Source organism: Drosophila persimilis, unplaced genomic scaffold (genome assembly GCF_003286085.1).
Source record: "Drosophila persimilis strain 14011-0111.01,24,50 unplaced genomic scaffold, DperRS2 tig00000002-arrow-pilon, whole genome shotgun sequence".
Lineage (NCBI taxonomy): Eukaryota > Metazoa > Arthropoda > Insecta > Diptera > Drosophilidae > Drosophila > Drosophila persimilis.
In genome coordinates this window covers 8,020,778-8,037,473 of record NW_020825289.1, presented here as the reverse complement: position 1 = coordinate 8,037,473, position 16,696 = coordinate 8,020,778, and the positions used below count along the sequence as shown (strand labels likewise).

The 16,696-nt window shown below is 46.8% G+C and overlaps 2 protein-coding genes across 2 annotated transcripts; both read right to left on the bottom strand.

Moving 5' to 3' along the window:
* Window positions 1–26: 26 nt before the first annotated feature.
* Window positions 27–5,610, bottom strand: LOC6590877 (DNA-directed RNA polymerase I subunit RPA1). Its single transcript, XM_002016132.2, has 10 exons — window positions 5,241–5,610; window positions 4,815–5,178; window positions 3,381–4,746; window positions 2,828–3,321; window positions 2,482–2,767; window positions 1,494–2,421; window positions 1,229–1,433; window positions 1,041–1,167; window positions 879–978; window positions 27–815 (listed from the first exon to the last, which is right to left on the bottom strand). Exons 1-10 carry the CDS (start codon window positions 5,581–5,583, stop codon window positions 85–87), a joined length of 4,944 nt encoding a protein of 1,647 aa, XP_002016168.1. The 5' UTR covers window positions 5,584–5,610; the 3' UTR covers window positions 27–84.
* Window positions 5,611–6,236: 626 nt separating this feature from the next.
* On the bottom strand, window positions 6,237–8,437 carry LOC6590876 (cocaine esterase). The gene is made up of 3 exons (XM_026987103.1): window positions 8,336–8,437; window positions 8,187–8,279; window positions 6,237–8,109 (listed from the first exon to the last, which is right to left on the bottom strand). Exons 1-3 carry the CDS (start codon window positions 8,435–8,437, stop codon window positions 6,247–6,249), a joined length of 2,058 nt encoding a protein of 685 aa, XP_026842904.1. The 3' UTR covers window positions 6,237–6,246.
* Between the last annotated feature and the right edge of the window lie 8,259 nt (window positions 8,438–16,696).

The following is a 16,696-nucleotide window of genomic DNA, read 5'->3' as shown; positions in this document are numbered from 1 at the left end:
TATCGGTTTATGTGCTATCGCGAATATTTGAATTTTTGTTGTATATTTTATTTGAAAAATGTCTAGTATGAAGAAACTTTTGTATTAACATATTTTCGTTAACAAGTCAAAAGCCCCCGTACCATTGCGCACAGGGAGGCCGACCATCAAGCGACTTGAAGGGGAATTGAGGTCATCCGACCTGCCGAAGCCGGCGGCGCTCTTTAAGAATTGCAAACTCGACTCGAAAGACATTTGCTGGAGAGGAGAGGAAGAGTGCTCCATGCCCTTGCGCGACAGAGGTTGGAAGGTTCCATCAAAGGTCATGTAATCAGCTATCAGCGACAGGTGCCGACGATCCACTGTAATGCCGTACACCTTGAACACGTTGCTAACCTCCTTGACAATGACTTGAGACGCTGCCTCAATGCCGTAAGTGCGCGCTATGGCATGAATATCATTGGAGTACAACCGATTCACATCCAATACCTTTTTGTGATGGAACATTTCACCCATATTGATGCCATCCGTCTTCAGGAGTTGCTCATCGTCGTTGCCCTTGTAGATGATGGCTCGCTTAATGTGCGGCACCTGGTGGACTACACTCTTGGCTGCCAGCTCACGTATAATGGAGGTCAGATCGGGCTTCTGGTAGCGAACACTCAATTGCAGTTTAACCTTGCACCACAGATGATTCTCCTTGTCAAAAGTGTAATCCTTCACCATTTGGTTGCTGAGAAGCTTCTCCACCGACTTGTCATCTACATCGGCGTTCTCGTTGCCGTCTCCTCCGTTCTCCTCCTCTTCTTGGTCATCCTCTTGCTCCTCATCGTCGTCTGTTGGCGGGCGTAATAGAAAAGTAAGAACTTTAATGGTGAATATTTATTGCGAATACTAACCATTAGCATCGTGTAGTTCTTCAACATCATCCGGATCATCGTAGTCCTTTTCATCTGTTTTGCGTTGCTTCAACTTCAGTCCTGTGGTGTCGTCATCGCCCTAAAGAAAAGTATCACGATATTAGGGCGCTGAAATGGCCGATATATAAGTTCTTTGTTTACGCCATCATCCGATGAATCTTCATCGTTGTCAGCAGCGCCTTTGTTCGGACCCATATAATCTGCGTTGTCCAGATCGTTATCTTCGTCCTTATTGTTTTCGCCCTCTTTTTTGTCATCGATTTCGATTCTAGAAAATGAATGTTTTTGCGGTCAAAGGGCTACTCTTCCAGAGCTACTCTTGTACTCACATTTTCGATGTTTTTTTGGCATTGGAAACTTTGAGGATGGCCCGAATTAGCTGCTTGAAGTAGGTCTGGTGCATGTACTTAATAATCCGCTTTGGTCGCACACCATAGTCCTCTTTGTAGACCTCTCTGGGCAGGAACTGGAAGCGCAGCTCATACTCGTAGGCTCGTTCCGGCTCCAAGCTCAGACTGGTGCTGATGTGGACGGCTGCGAATGGGAAATTTCACATAAATAAGATGTTTCTTGAAAGCTTATTCGAATTCTTACACTCCAAGAGATTGGCCAGAGTCACACAATTCAGGGCTATGCGCAACTTTTCGGCTTGAGCTTGCTGTCCCGGCCTGATGGGTATGTCCATGGAGGGCGTCTTTATGTTCGAAGAGGCCAGCATGAGAATCTCTCGAAGCCGGGGAATACCCAGAGTTACGTTCATCTCACCACGACCGGCAAAATGGAAAGTGTTCAGCGTCATCTGTGTGGAGGGCTCCCCAATCGATTGGGCGGCAATCAAGCCTACGGGTTCTCCCGGCGCGGCCAATGCTTTGATGCTCTTCATACGCATTATGTCGCCTATCGTGTCCTTCTGGCTTGGCTGCTTGCGCGCATAGTCATCGATGAGTTTGCGCGTCCTCTCCGAGACGCTGCCGTAGTAAAGATCTTGCTTGTAGACGGCCACTGATGGGTCGGGACAAGGAGCGTACTTCTTGCGATACAAGGCCTTGTCCTCGGCATCGGCCTTCTTCCACAGTTTAAGCAGACCTTCATCAAAGCGACTCCGACCTGTTTTCGCATTGATCTCATTGGGCCGCTTGACTTCTACCTCCTCGCGCAGCTCCTCAGAGAAATGAGTGAAAGCAGCCCGCAACTTGGCTGGTTTCTTCTTCTCCCAGCTCCGTATGTGCTTCTCATGGCGCAGCACTTTGGCCAGACCCTCCTCATCCTTCATCACCTGCAGCAGGCTGGGCCGCAAGATGGCTGAAGCATTTTGGGTGAGGAAGTCCGCACAGAACTTTTCGTTGAAGAACTTTGATTTGAGAATATCCAGACCGTCCTCGCCGTAGAGGAACTGCACGACACTGTTATCGCTATCACGGACAGTGAGATCATAGTGGACACTCAAGCCCTCCAGATGCTTGATGAGGCAGCGCTGCAGGTAACCGGAACGCGATGTCTTCACTGCAGTATCAATTAGACCCTGAAATTGGAGAGTGATTTAATATCCACAATGTGGGGCACGGAAAGACCCAAATCTTACCTCACGACCTGCCATGCAATGAAAGAAAAAGTCCTGCGGCTGTATGCCGGTCATAAATCGCCCATCGATGAAGCCACCCGACTTGGGTGATGTCTCAAAGGAAGTGAAGCTTGGCAGAGACTTGCCCGATATCATCAAGGGCGGTCTTTTGCCTTCCAACTCAATCTGCCCGAGAAGGCAGGAGATTTGCATGGTGTTGACCATGGATCCCTTGGCACCAGACAGCACCATCAGTTGCAGATTGTTTGAGGGGAACTTGGTGATGAGGCCACCAGGCAAGCAAGTTCTGGAAGGAAATTACAATTGTCAATGGAGCTCCCGTGGAGGAAGAATATTCCCGTCATACTTGTTGATATCGTTGGTGAAGCCGTCTAGCAGTGATTTGTATTTTCGATCCAGCAGCACTCGGAATTTGGGATCCTTCACATAGGCCTCCTCCATTTGCTCGGCCAGCTCATCGTGCGGCGGGACATCGTCCAGCTCCAAGGCTGCGGCAACGGCACTGTTTCCCACGTCACGACACTCCTGTATGATCTGTCGTCTCTTGCGATCTGCCTCGCCAGTGACCAGAATGTCCTTGACACCCAGAGTAAAGCCCTCCAGTTGCAGAAAGAATGTGAAGACCTTAGTGAAGGCTGTGAGCAGGCGGGTGGACACATCGCCACCGTACAGCTCGTACATGCAGTGGATGAGGCCAAAAGTGGTCGCGCCGTACTGCTGCTTATCCAGAACACCGACCAGAAGCTCGCCTCTCCTTATTTGCACCTGGCTCTCGCTTAGCTCATGTTCCTGAGGATTGCTGCCATGCAGTGCTGGACGAGGACGTGCTACGTTCCAGTTCTTTGGGAGATTAGGAATCATTTTAGAACATAGAAAAGTATTCGAACTGATCCACTTACCTTGCCGCCGATCTTGGCAAACGAATCTAAATTGATCAGCTCATAGCCGTCGGGAATCAGGTTTATAATAATGGTGGACAGGACCTGCTTACCAGACCAGAGCACGGCCGGCTTGATCAGGGCCGGGGGCAGCAGCTTGACGTCTCCCTTCAAGTTCGAGAGCCCCTGGAAGACCAGTTGCTGGTAGTCTTCGCGGTTAAAGAATCGTCCGCGAATGGACAGCTTCACGCCCGAGATGACGTGATCCTGAATGAGGCCACCCAGGGGAGTGCCATCCTTTGGCACCAGGTAATTGCTGGCCACATTCACCAGATTGTAGGCCTCCGCTCGGGCCACCTCGCTCTGCGGATAGTGGGCATTCATCTCGTCGCCATCGAAATCGGCGTTGTATGCCTTGCAATTCGAGTAGTGGAGGCGGAAGGTCTTCTCGCCGCGCAAAATCCGCGCCTTATGGGCCATGATGGACGGCTTGTGCAGCGAGGGCTGACGATTGAGCAGCAGACAATCTCCGTTGAGCACGTGACGATGGACAATCTTAACGCCGTCCTTGGGATTGGACAGCAGCAGCTTGGCCATGCTGGCTCGCTTGGCTGCATTGTCCGCGGGTATGTAGGTGGTGAACCCATTGCTATCCTGTATGTAGTTCGCACCGGGATGGACGTCCGGTCCGTTCATTACCATTTTGCGTAGATCCGTCACATTCCACTCGGTTACGGGGATGGGGTAGGAGAGCTTTCGGGCAAAGATGTCGGGTATGCCGATCTCGTCCACGTCTATATTGGGATCTGGCGTGATGACAGTGCGTGCGGCATAGTTGACTCTCTTTCCCATCATATGTTTTCTTATCAGACCATCCTTCTTCTCCAGAACCTGCTTCAGGCCCTCGGCAGACTGCACTTCCCTCGACATATTCACATCGAGCAGGACATCGACTGATGTCTGCAGGGACAGCCAAGCATTGTACAGCTTCTCGTGGGCATTCGATCCCTTCATATCCTGGTAGGCGGCCAATGCATGCTCCGTGAGCTTCTCCTGATTGCCCCTCATATGCCTCAGCACCACATTCAAGACGTTGTTGTTCTCGATGATGTTGACGTAGATGTCCGTCTGGGGATTCCCCTTGACCATGCCGTTGACTACATTCATGGGACGGGCGCGAGGCGCCGTCACTGGTATGGTGTCCATGAAGAACATATCCACCGGGGAGTATCCGGAATCTGCTGCATCCGTGTTGCTTAAGCTCAGAACGGGCATCAAAAGCCTCAGCAGTTCGGGGTAGTTGGCATATATTTGCCTCAGATAGCGACGGCACTCATCTGCGAAGATTACCTTGTTCTGGCCACCGGTCTCAGCGCCATCACCGAGGCTGCAGGAGGAAATTGGTTGGTTGATTAGCGACTAAGTACTCGATGTACTCGATTTCTGCGCCCTTACCGCTCTTTGATGTCTGCTATGGTCACGTAGAAGACCAATCGCCGATGCATGTACCGCACATAGCGCATTGACTTATTGCAGTGTCTGCATTTCTTGCCGGGCCGCTGCAGGGCAGAATGTGTGACGGCCGTGCGTAAGGAACAGGTGGACTTCGTAGAATGGGTGGGTTCCGTTCCACTTTTCAAGAGCAGCTCATGCATGGCAGCGATGCGGGGATGGACGGCGTCGCCATTATCCAGCTTGATCAGCTCCTCGCTGTTCTGACAGACGATTTCCGATTTGAAGATCTCCAGCTCCTGCGCCTCAATAATGTATCCGGCATCGATGAGTCGCAGTTGAAGCATTATAATCTCACATTCGTGATCTATAATTAATTAATACAAGATCCATACAATACTGTGGTCTCCATCATTCATTATCCCTCACCTTTCATTTGCAACTTGAAGCAATGCAAACAGAATATGCAGAGCAGGCGCTGAACCAGCTTAATGAAGAAAGGATTGTAGACGAGAGTGCCCAGCTCTATGTGGCCCATGTGGCCGGGACAGTCCTGCATCTTCAGGCACGTCCCACATGGATCTATGCAGCGTCCGTACGAACCCATGCGTATATCATACAGACCACCTGGCATGGGATGACCCAAGGCATCGAAGGCGATGCCAGTTATCACCTTTACGACGCTCAGCTTTCGTATCTCCTGGTCGGTGAAAACAGCAAACTCCAGGTCCGAGGGGAACATGTGGACGTCCAGCGGCCTTTTAGAACCCATTTTAATGGAATTTCTGAACGCTTTTTAGTCAAAATTGATATAAATAATACGAAAACTGTAAGCGCGCACGTGTAGTCAAATAACCGATATATACATCGAATACCGAACAGCTGTAGCGCTAGTGAAGAGTTTCTGTCGATAGCAAAACAGCTGATAAAATGCCATTTCACAACACTTATTTGCCGCTTTTAATCAGTTCACAATTGAAATTCAAATTCAAAAATTCAAACGTGTTTTATATTTATTTAATTACGCACAAATATAAACATTGAAAATATAAGTGGATAGACTACAGCTAAGATTTGTTGGTTACTTTTAGAACTTATCACAAGTCAACTGATATTGCCAGTTCTTAACAGCCAGATTTGGCTCGAATTTGCTGGGGACAGGATCCAGGAGTTCCTCAACAGTCCCACTTCCTGCTCCAGCTCCTGCTCCTCCAGCAGCGGGGGTAGCCTTGAAGTCGTACGGCTGTAATTGTCTGGGACGTCGGGCACGTTGGTTGAGAGGCTGCTCCCTTCGCTCGCGTTCAGCCTCGCCCTCGCCTCGTTCACGTTTCGCTGCACGACCACCTTTGCGCCAGGACTCGACACTGGCAATGCCCGAGGTCGCCTGTCCATCCTTTCCACCGCCAAAGATGGTCGTCCAGCGAAACCACTTGGGTCATAAGCAATAGCAGTCCGACGCCGACGAAGCGTTTCGTCTTCCCAGCGAATCCGGATTGCGTTTCAGCAGATAGACGCAGAGACATAGACAAGCCAGAAGCAGACAGACCAAGCCCAACATTGCATAGAAGCCCTGCCGATAGCGCGCTGCATCCGCGTGGGCCTCCAAGAGACGCACCCTCTGCCCCAATGCCCCACCGCGGAATTCATTGTCCTTTTCGAGAGGCAGCAGCACCTGCCAGAACCCATAGACGCGCTGCAAATGACCGGAAAACCCGGAATCCTGTTGGTTGCTGGACGTGTAGGAGTTCGAGAGGCCGGCTCTGTACGTGTCGTGGCGATTCGTCCGTGACAGGCTGCGGTCGATGCCCGCTGCCGTGTCCCCTCTCAGCAGTTTATCGATTTCGGCTTCGTCCAAGCCCCCTGACTGGATGGGCTTCGCCTGTTGCTCGCCCAAGCTGTATATGAAGGGATTCTGGCGATTGTAGGGCAGCCAGGCATCGTAGATTCTGCCTGGCGTGGGGTTGCCGCTCTTCACGAAGTTGGCAAAGGCTCCCCGCAGCTTCCTGCAGAGCTGCTCCTCCTCGCCAGTGAAGCGACGTCGGGCTATCTGCTGGAACAGACTCGGCCCCAGGAGCAGGGGCAAGTCGGAGCTGTGCGAGGCACCCGCAAAGAGGTTCTTTCTGCCCCTCATGTCCATCGCATGGGACTGGTCGAAGACATAGGCGTAGCTGGTGGAACCATTGAGCATGTCCAAGAGACGGAAGAATGGCAGCTCGTAGAGGGACTCCGACAGGAGTCGCTGCATCCCATTCAACAGATGGACGACACTTCCCCCCCTCTCGGGCACTCCGTTGAAGTAGCGCCACTTGATGGCTGCCATCTGCGAACCGTTCTCATCGCTGCCCGCCTCCAGAGAGCGCAGGACATTGGGCATCACTGTGTGATTGATGTACTCCTGCAGCGCCAGTTGGCCCTCTCGGGCCACATCCAGCCAGTAGTCCTGCAGGAAGGCGCCCTCATTCGAGGTGATTCCCAGGAGCACTGGAGGGAGCGTCTGATTGTGGAGTCGCTCCTCCAATCCTCTCCACAGGACAACCCCGAGCTGGTAACTGCCGTTGCCATGGTTGTATACACTCTCGTAGGCTCTCAGCAAATCCTCCTGGCTCGTCCTCTGCAAGCAGCCGAGCAGTTGCCGGCGCTGGGCTTCTTCGAACTGGCAGCCCAGTTTCTGGATCAGCACTCGGCCCGTTTCCATGATTCGCTGATCATGCCCAGAGCCCAGGGAGCGCAGCACGGGGCCGGGCGACATGAGCACCAATTGCTTCACCAGATTGGACTCTTCCAGAGCACTGGCCAGAACCAGAGCTGCTCCTCCACTGCCATGGCCCAGTAGGGTGATCTGGTCCGGATTGCCCCCGAAGGCATCGGCGTTTCTTTGAATCCATCTGATGGCCAGCCTCACATCGGTGAGTCCGTAGTTTCCCGGCAGCTGACGATGCCCCTCCCCTAATCCCAGCCAGCCGTAGATGTTGTTCCGATACTGCACACTAATCACGACGATTCCCTCCGCGGCCAGGTCCAGGCCATTGATGCGATTCCGAGGCCAATCGTAGGCGAACTCCTCGCCCGTGATGATCACCGCTATGGGCAGTTTTCCGTACCGCAGCCCCGTCTCCGGTGTCCAAATGTTCAAGTACAGGCAGTCCTCATCCGTCTGCGCGGCTCTGGGAATGCCGCCACCGCCGGCGACCCCTCCATCCGAGCCCTCATCGTAGATGGTGTTCGAGAGTTGGGGGCAAATGGGCCGCATGGCCATGGCCTGGAGCGTGCGATTCCAGTTGAGGCTAGGCTTGGCGGGCTTAATGGAATATACGAGAACATTTTTAGATACTTCACCTTCATTTGCATCAGTTTTTGGATTTAAACACTACTTACCGCAAAACGCAGGTCGGCCACGGGCGGCTGGGCATAGGGGATTCCCAGAAAGGCATAGACAGCGCTACGTGTCCCATCCGGAAAGACCTTGAGCTGAAATCGATGGATGGTTGGCATCACTTCACACCTGATCGCTTCGGAGTACTCACGCCAATTAGATCGCCCTGCTCCAGCTTTATGTGGGTTTGCTGGGCCACAACGGCAGCCAGGAGCAGCAGGAGGAGGCAATGAATCCTTAATGTGTTCCGCATTATTCCAACGAGCACTTTTTAGCTTTCACTTCTACAAATGTGTATGGCACAACACTTTTGCATAGTTCATGGCGCATTTAAGCGCATTTATTAATTATGTCGCTTTTTTTTTGTATAAAAAATTACATATATAAATGCTTCGTTGGGGATATTTTTTCACAGCGAAACTATTTGTCCACTCGACGCTGGAATGTAAACTGAGCGATACACAAAAAAAAAAAAAACAAACACCATCACCATCACCATTTCATGGAAAATGTTTTGTGCTCACCAAAATTTCTGCTAGAATTATTTCAATGGTTTTCTGGTGTCATTACAGCTGCCGCACCGCACCAAATCATTCATGCATCCATAGATCAAAACAAGAGAGAACAGAGACACCACCACGCAACAGCAACAATATGGTATGGTTGGTATGCATGTGGCAGGAAGGGAGTCGTGTCATGGTTACGGCTCCACTCGCTGGAGCTGGAGCTGGAGCCTAAACCGAAAATCCATCCCCCTATTCCCATCCATTCGAGGGTTGATTGGAAATATTGATTCGACATATAAGTAGTAGATGCATTCTTCAGAATAGCTTTTGTACTTGTTTGATGGCTTGCTCTCGATTTTCTGGCATCCAATTTCATTACATTTTCAGTCTTCCCCCCCACGGAACTTCTAGTGCCGCCCTCGCACTTGTTTTCCATTGAGTTTGACTTTTATTCGTACTGTTAATGTCCAACAAAAATAACTCAGAGCTTCCCAGCCCCCCCCGCCTTCCCGGCTGCCAGATGAAGTTGTCGCATTTCTCGTACTGCCGGGCACTCTGCAGCAACTAATTTTCCATTAATGGTGGAGTAATTCCAGCTCTGGTCCACTCTGGTGGTGGATTCTCGACCGGTCCGACTCTGTGCGCCGAGGCGGAGTTCCGGTCTGCGGACTTTAGCGGCCGATCGTTTGTGTTTGTATGCGGGAGAGGGCTCATAATTAACATCAATATAGTCATGACTCTGACTCCGAGGCTGTTCCAGCATCGCATCTCCCCCGGCCAGCACTGGGCGCATTTATCTATTTTAATTAGTTTAAAATATAATTTGTTTGTTGACCTACGCGGATTACCAGCAGCTCCCTCAGAAGCCAATCTGCCATTGGCTTCTGCTCCCACTCTCGCTCCTGCTGCCGTTTCCAGAGCGATGTGCATAATTTCCAGTTAATTACGGGCCTACAAAATGCACATTTAAATGGTCGCCCCTCCTGCCATATCCATCTGCCGGGCCTGGCCTGGTCTGGCCTGGCCTGGGTTGGCTTAATCAATTTATGTTTGCCTATGTGGGCGGTTCGGTTCGCTTCACTTCGCTTCTGTTTGCCTGGTCCTGGCCGGTTCAGCGGCGGTTCTGGGCAGGTCGATGTTCAATTATAACAAATGGCAGTCACGTCCTACTTTGGCCATTGTGATGTCCCTGCATGTTGGCCATAAACAAATTAACGTTGCTGTTGGCCCGTAAAAACCACGCCAAAGGCTGATGCCCGGCGCACATCTTTGGTCGGCGCGGTTGGTTATTAAATTATAACCTATTCGAATATATGTATGTACCTACTATACTCTCATTATAAATGCACATTACCACTGAGCCTCAATCTGCAATGATGTGCGACCACCGAACGCCAGCACTGATTGACCGATCGCTCCCATGGCAGCTATTAAAACCGATTTTCAGATATTATTCTATAAATTTACTCAACATTTTGGTATTTGCATGGTCTTTCCTATAAGAGAGGCAATTGTTTATAGAAGTTTTCTCTCCCAAAGTCACTGTAACATATTGAAGTATCTAAAAAAATACCACAAAATTGGCACAATCTCGGCTAACGGTATAATTTTTGACTTTTTTAACGAAAAAATATCCGATGCCTTCGCGGAGATATGCTTTTACATTTAATAAGTTACTGAATAGTGAATACTGAAACTAGCACTGAATATTATATGAATATGTTATCCAATTCGCCCCAATTTTTGCCCCAACCTCAAGAACCACTTCTGTTTGGCTTATATCTTTAAGACCAAGGCAACAATATGGCAACTTTGTTGGTAAATATACAGTGGCGAGCACATGTGGATACATGTTTATCACTTTTCACTTTAAGCGCCTGTAAAATCTTTAAATATAAATCAATCCTCACTTTATAGCAAGACGGTAGATCCCGACGCACAAGGCTAAATTCCTGGGACGATCCCAATAACTCGAGTTTTTACTTAATCCAGTGGCCTGCTCAATAGCCCAGATCTAAATCCCATTGAAAATTGATGGGCTCTGTTTAAAAAACATTAGAAAAGTACGAGTCTGCACCAAAGGGATGGGGTGAGTCTTTGGGAGCGCGAGAGGTCGGAGTGGCGCATGATACCTTGCCAGCACCTACTAAATTTAGTCGAGAGTATGCCAATACTTATTCGGAATATGATAAAAGCTAAGGCCCTTTGGAACAAATATTTTTAAAAAATTACTAAAGCAAATAAATTTGGATACATGCTCTTTTCTTGAACAAATTAAAATCTCTTAAGAAAAAGGATCTCTTTGAATTTAAATTATTGTCTTTTTTCATTGTCAATAAATTAATGAATCTTAAAAAAAAAAATCACAAGGATTGATGTATATTTAAAGATTTTACAGGCGCTTAAAGTGAAAAGTGATAAACTGTATGTTCAACCAATTACTATTCAACAAGAATAATTTTCTTTTTTCAAAATTGGACTCTTTTATTGTTTTTGTTTTTTTTTTTTTAATATTGTCGTGCGAGATTTGCATGACCTACTCGCCATAGATTACCCAGGACTACTCCCAGGAGACAGCCTTCAAGTTTATCTGCTATCTGCTGCTCCACATTCCCACATCACATCCACACATTTTTGAAAGAGCCAAAATTTCTGGCAACGTTGTTTCCCCTTCTGCTTGCAAATTAATGAAGTTTGGCGCTTCGGTGCACTTTGGCTTCGTTTCGGTTCGTTCAGCGTTCAGAGGGAGGGTCCTTGACAGCATTTAATTACAGTTGAGGATGCGAGGACAATGATTGCTTGAATGGCGTATCATCGATGCAGGCGTGTCTCCATTGATTGAATCAGTTAATGGACTCTTTCACTCAACCCTTCAGCCTTGATTTGTAACTCTGCCAAAAGTTGTGCCTAAAGCGCAGTTTTAAAGACTCTTAAAAAATGGTTAATTTCTAAAATTCAGAATGTGCGAGCATTTTTTGGGTTTTTTTCCACAGGCTACACCCCACTGGTGGTCGCTCGCTTCCGACATTGCAAGCCGCGTTGACACTGTCAAGGTTTTTGTATTTTCTCTTTTTGGGGAGTCCTCCGTTGGGGTGCAGCGAAACGCACGGCGGACAGCAGCCAACAAAGCAACCGCCACTCCCCACCACCCTTGCTATGGTACACATATGGTGGCTGTAGTATTTCGCGCTACAATATTTTGCATTAATTAGAAAGTGGGCCATGTTCAAGCACTCCACCACCCCCCACTCCCGCTCTTACATGCTCGAGTCCGTTAAGTGCTCCCGACTTGTGTGTGTGTGTGTGTGTGTGTGGCTGTGGCTGCAGGCATAAACAAAATGGCTGCCGCTGCTGGCATTCGCGCTGTTTGTCTGCAGAACCGTTAAATTAGGCTTAAAGCAGCAAAACAAAAAAAAAACACGAAAAAACTAAACCGAAAGCCCCCCAAGAACCGCAACAAGTTTTGTGCATTGTTTTGTTAAGTACCTAACGCAAAACTGCTGCAGGATGCTGGCTCGTCTCCTTGCTGTTATTTCTGCTAATTACGTAATTACAGCAGAAGGCGCCTGCCACTGGGTACTACCATTGTTCCAAAAACACAAGCAAAAGCGACTCAATACCAGTGCCTAGAACTGTGCTTGAAATTCACAGAATGATGGGTTTTCTTAAATCATACATGGAAGATATTGCAAACATAGGTTATTGATAATAATAAATCGCGGTATACTGGTAAGTGTAAGAACAATTAGTTTTAATTTCACGCCTTTACTGGTGTTCCTCTGCTGTGCTCTCCAGCTGTTACTCTGCTGTTGATCTACTGTTGATCTGCTGTTACTCTGCTGTTGATCTGCTGTTACTGCTTTTAATGCTATTGCTATGCTTTTACACTGCTGTTACACTGCTGTTACACTGCTGTTACTACTGTTGCTCTGCTGTTTGTCTGCTCTTACTCTGCTGTTGATCTGCTGTTACTGCTGTTAACATGCTGTTACACTGCTGTTACTGCTGTCGCTCTGCTATTTGTCTGCTGTTGACATGCTGTTACACTGCTGTTGACATGCTGTTGATCTGCTTTTAGGTATTCTTCATGCGCAGATTGAAGCTATTATCCTTAAATCATAATTTTTATAGATCTAACTTTTCACTGCAGGCTAAAACACAAGTCAGATTCCCTATTAAAACGTAATTTTGAAGATAATCCTATTACAGAGGGAGGTGCCTACAAATTAAAGCTTAAAACCGTTGTAACCGTTGGGCTTCCGCTGCGCCCCTCCCACCCATTGGTGGGTTATGTACATAAATCAAATATATATTCTAATTAATTGAATGTTCAATTAACCCTCTGAATGAATGTATATTTAATTACTATAAATGTATCAAGTGTTTTGAGTGTTTCCCTCCTCTTTTTGATTACATTCTCTGGCTGGAAGGGAAAGTCTGAAGGGAAATCCTTGCTAATTGACATACCATATCCTGTCCTATGCGGTCTATACAAAAATCTAGCAAATATCTACACTCGACAGTAACGAATATCAGTGGCAGGCGGAACAGAAAGGATGCAGCACCCACTGAAGCCATGGAAACCATGTGCATTCCTCCTCCTCCTCTCTGGCAAAGAACGCACAACTTTCCCAGGCATTTCATAATCGAAACAGCAGCAGCAGCAACAACTATAAATTGGCTTTTACTAGAATGAAATTGAGTAAAGAAGTTTTCAATATGCTTTGGCAATATGTAGGCAATAAAGTCGCTCCGAATATCATAAATATTTTCATTACAAAAAAAAAATGAAACAAAAGCCAAACTCTCGGAAGGCTCTCACTGGCCCAGAGCATCCTCGGTCTGAGGCTGCTACATGTTGTTGCACGCAACAATATGCACTCCAGAAACATTTGTGTAAATTGTTTTGCAAATTGTTTTTCAATTTAAATTCTGTTTGCGGCTGGCAATAAATGTAGCAAGTTGACGAATTTATTGAAGCCATTGCAAAAAAGTTCTGAGCCGAGAGGCGAACGTCGTAACAATATGCAGCCTTTGGTCAGCAGCAGCTTGCCCCGACGGTTGTGGCAGGCAAATGAGAAATTGTGGAGGCCTCAGGAGGAGGCCTTAATTCTGTTTATCGTGTATTGAAAAGGGGGAAACCCACCAGAAGGCGGGCTGGCAGTGGGGGAGAAAACTATTTCCGTTTAGCTAAGAAAACTAGAAACATGGATACGCATTTTACGGCAATGAAATTTTGTGCTCGCTCGAAAGTTTCTCGCTAATTCCTTCCTTGGCAAACTTTTCGGCCCCCCCCTCGCCCCCACACACACAACTTTTGGCTCAAGGTGTCGCAGGAGCATTCCTGCCTCCCCCACGGTGGGGCGGCTCCTTGCCGAGCTTGTCGAATGGAAAATACATTAGCTGCTTAATTGAGAGACAGATAACAGTTGAGTTTCATTTAAATTTTTATTCAAAAATCACATTTCTTGTTTGCCATAAATACGTAGGTAGATACATATATATATATATATACCTATATATATAGTTATATATATGTATATGCGATGCTTTGCCAATATTATATGGTATATGCTGTTTCGTTATGTAATTTACATTAGTTCATGTGTGTGTGTGTGGGTGTTTAAGTGTGTATCTGTGTGGCTGTCGCTGTGTAATATGCCTCAAGCTTTAACAATCTTCACTAGGCAATAGGTTTAAGCACATTTATGTATTTTATTTACTCATGTTTTGCATGTTTTCATTTCAGCTGCAGCTTACAACATTGTTTTCTTTTTATTTCCTGTACAAATAGAAAACCAGATTCCATGCAAATCATTCACTGCACATTCATTTATCTCAAATGTGAATTTACAATAACAAAAACGCAAAAATGGAATTAATTAACATTCGAGAATCGCCCTGCAGCGCATTTCAACAGATTTAATTGCAATAAAGGCATTGATGGGTCCTTGAATATGCACGACAATGTGGGAGGGGGGTTGGGGGGTTGGGGATGGGTAATCATTCTTAAGCTCAGATATGTGTTCATTGAAGCATTCAGCTCCCCTTCGAAACGATACTTGGGGCTATAATCATATGTAATAAAAGGGAACTTGGTTCAGGCCTTCCTTTTCTTAATTTATTGTCAGTTCTGTCAGGCCCGAGGCCTTGCAATGCCCATCGAAAGGTGCAGATCCATCGACAAGCAGGTGAGAAGTCCACTTCAATCCCCGAAGCTGCTCTTGAGCTTCCATGGGATTCGTTTAATTAAAGTGCACATCGTTTTCGAATAGGTAATTCGTTATTTATTTTCCAATTCGAACTACCCTCAACGTTACGTGCTCTCTCCCTGCCTTCTCTTTACTCCCTTGTCGCACAAAAAAAAAATAAACTCTTTTTATACGAGTGTTATTGAAAAACACATGGGATTCATGCGATTCATGGGTTTCTTTTTGTCCAGTTAATGCGGCAAAATAATTGATTATGCACAATTATCCCCATAACGTATTTGCATATGGGGCCAGGATGGGGACTGATGGAGGGATATCCTATTAGTGGGGGGTGGGGGGAGGATTTCGGGGATAATCGTATCACAACATTCATATTCGTTTTTCCATTCCATTGAATTTTTTGTTTCGGTTTGGACTTAAGTTTAATGTTCTTTTTTTTTGCAATAAGTTTGATTACCATTTTTTTTTAAATTATGTTATGTGTATTGTTTATTAATTAACGGATTTTTCAATGCGTTCTTTTGGCCTTATTCTTCTTTATTTTTTTTTTAGGTTTGATTTTGTTTCTTTGTGTGGGCGGGGCGGGGTCGAGGAGCCTTTTTGAGTATTTTTTGGTCAAGTGTTTTTTTGTCTTGTCTCCTAAGTTTATGTTTTTAAATTTGTATAAAAAGTGCAGTTTTGTCTGTTGTTCTGTGTGTGTTTTTTGTTTTGTTTTGTTTTGCTGTTGTGTCAAATACAAATCCACAAATACAATTATATACAAAAAATAAAACACACTGTACAAAAATTCTGGTAATTCCCTCAGTTACACATTTTTCAGATACATTTGTGTGCGTGCCTGTGTGTATCTGTGTGGTGCACATCCTTCGCCTTGGGCCGCCGCACAGCACACAAATACATGCATGTACATTTATCCATTTATCTGGCATTTTTGAGTATTATTGTTATTCGTAGTCAGCGGCAAACATTTTTGATTTGATTTATGTGCATGCGGATAGGGAACATTTCATTGCATTTGTCGTCTCTCCTGTCTGTCCGTCCGTCTGTCTCTCTATCTGTTTCTGACATGCCAATACTTGTGCACACACACACACCCATAGATATAGTGACATATACATATTACCCCGATAAGCATACATTTTTGACTGATAAATGTTAAACAATTTTGCTGTTTGGCAGTCAAGAGTTTGCCGAGTTTTGGGCAACATTCCATTACTTTTTGGCATTATACGATTTCATTTCAATTTGGTACGAAGAACCAGCTCAGCAGCTCAAAGATGGATGGTTGGAAGGGGTTCACGAGATTGATTTGAACGAATACGAGGGTGGTCTCACCGCCCGATGTTGGCAGTTTCGCAAAAGAGATTTACTAACTATCGTGTAGTTCATTCTTTTAGCCGGCTACTGTCAAAATTTCAGCCGAATCGGCCTAGTGGTTCTTTTTCGACCACGTTTGGGAGCCGACTTGTCCGGAAAAAGAGGGAAATCGCGCAGCGAAATCAAAAAGGGCTTGGATTCTGTGCACGGTGACTCGTGTCCTTCGATGGCGACCGTCGAAAATGGTTTTAGCGAGTTTCAACGTCAGTTTTTGGTGGGCCTCGCCGATTAAGGGAGCGGGAGATAGCTGAATCAGTAGGCACCTCAAACGAACGCGTGGGCCGTATAGTAGGGTGTACTTCCACAATTTCATATGAGGGTGGTTCAAAGGGTTGGCCCGCCTCTTAACTGAAAGGTCTCTACTGGCAGAATATCCCTCAAACCAAGGCCAAGATTGATAACTCTGCACCTTCAATT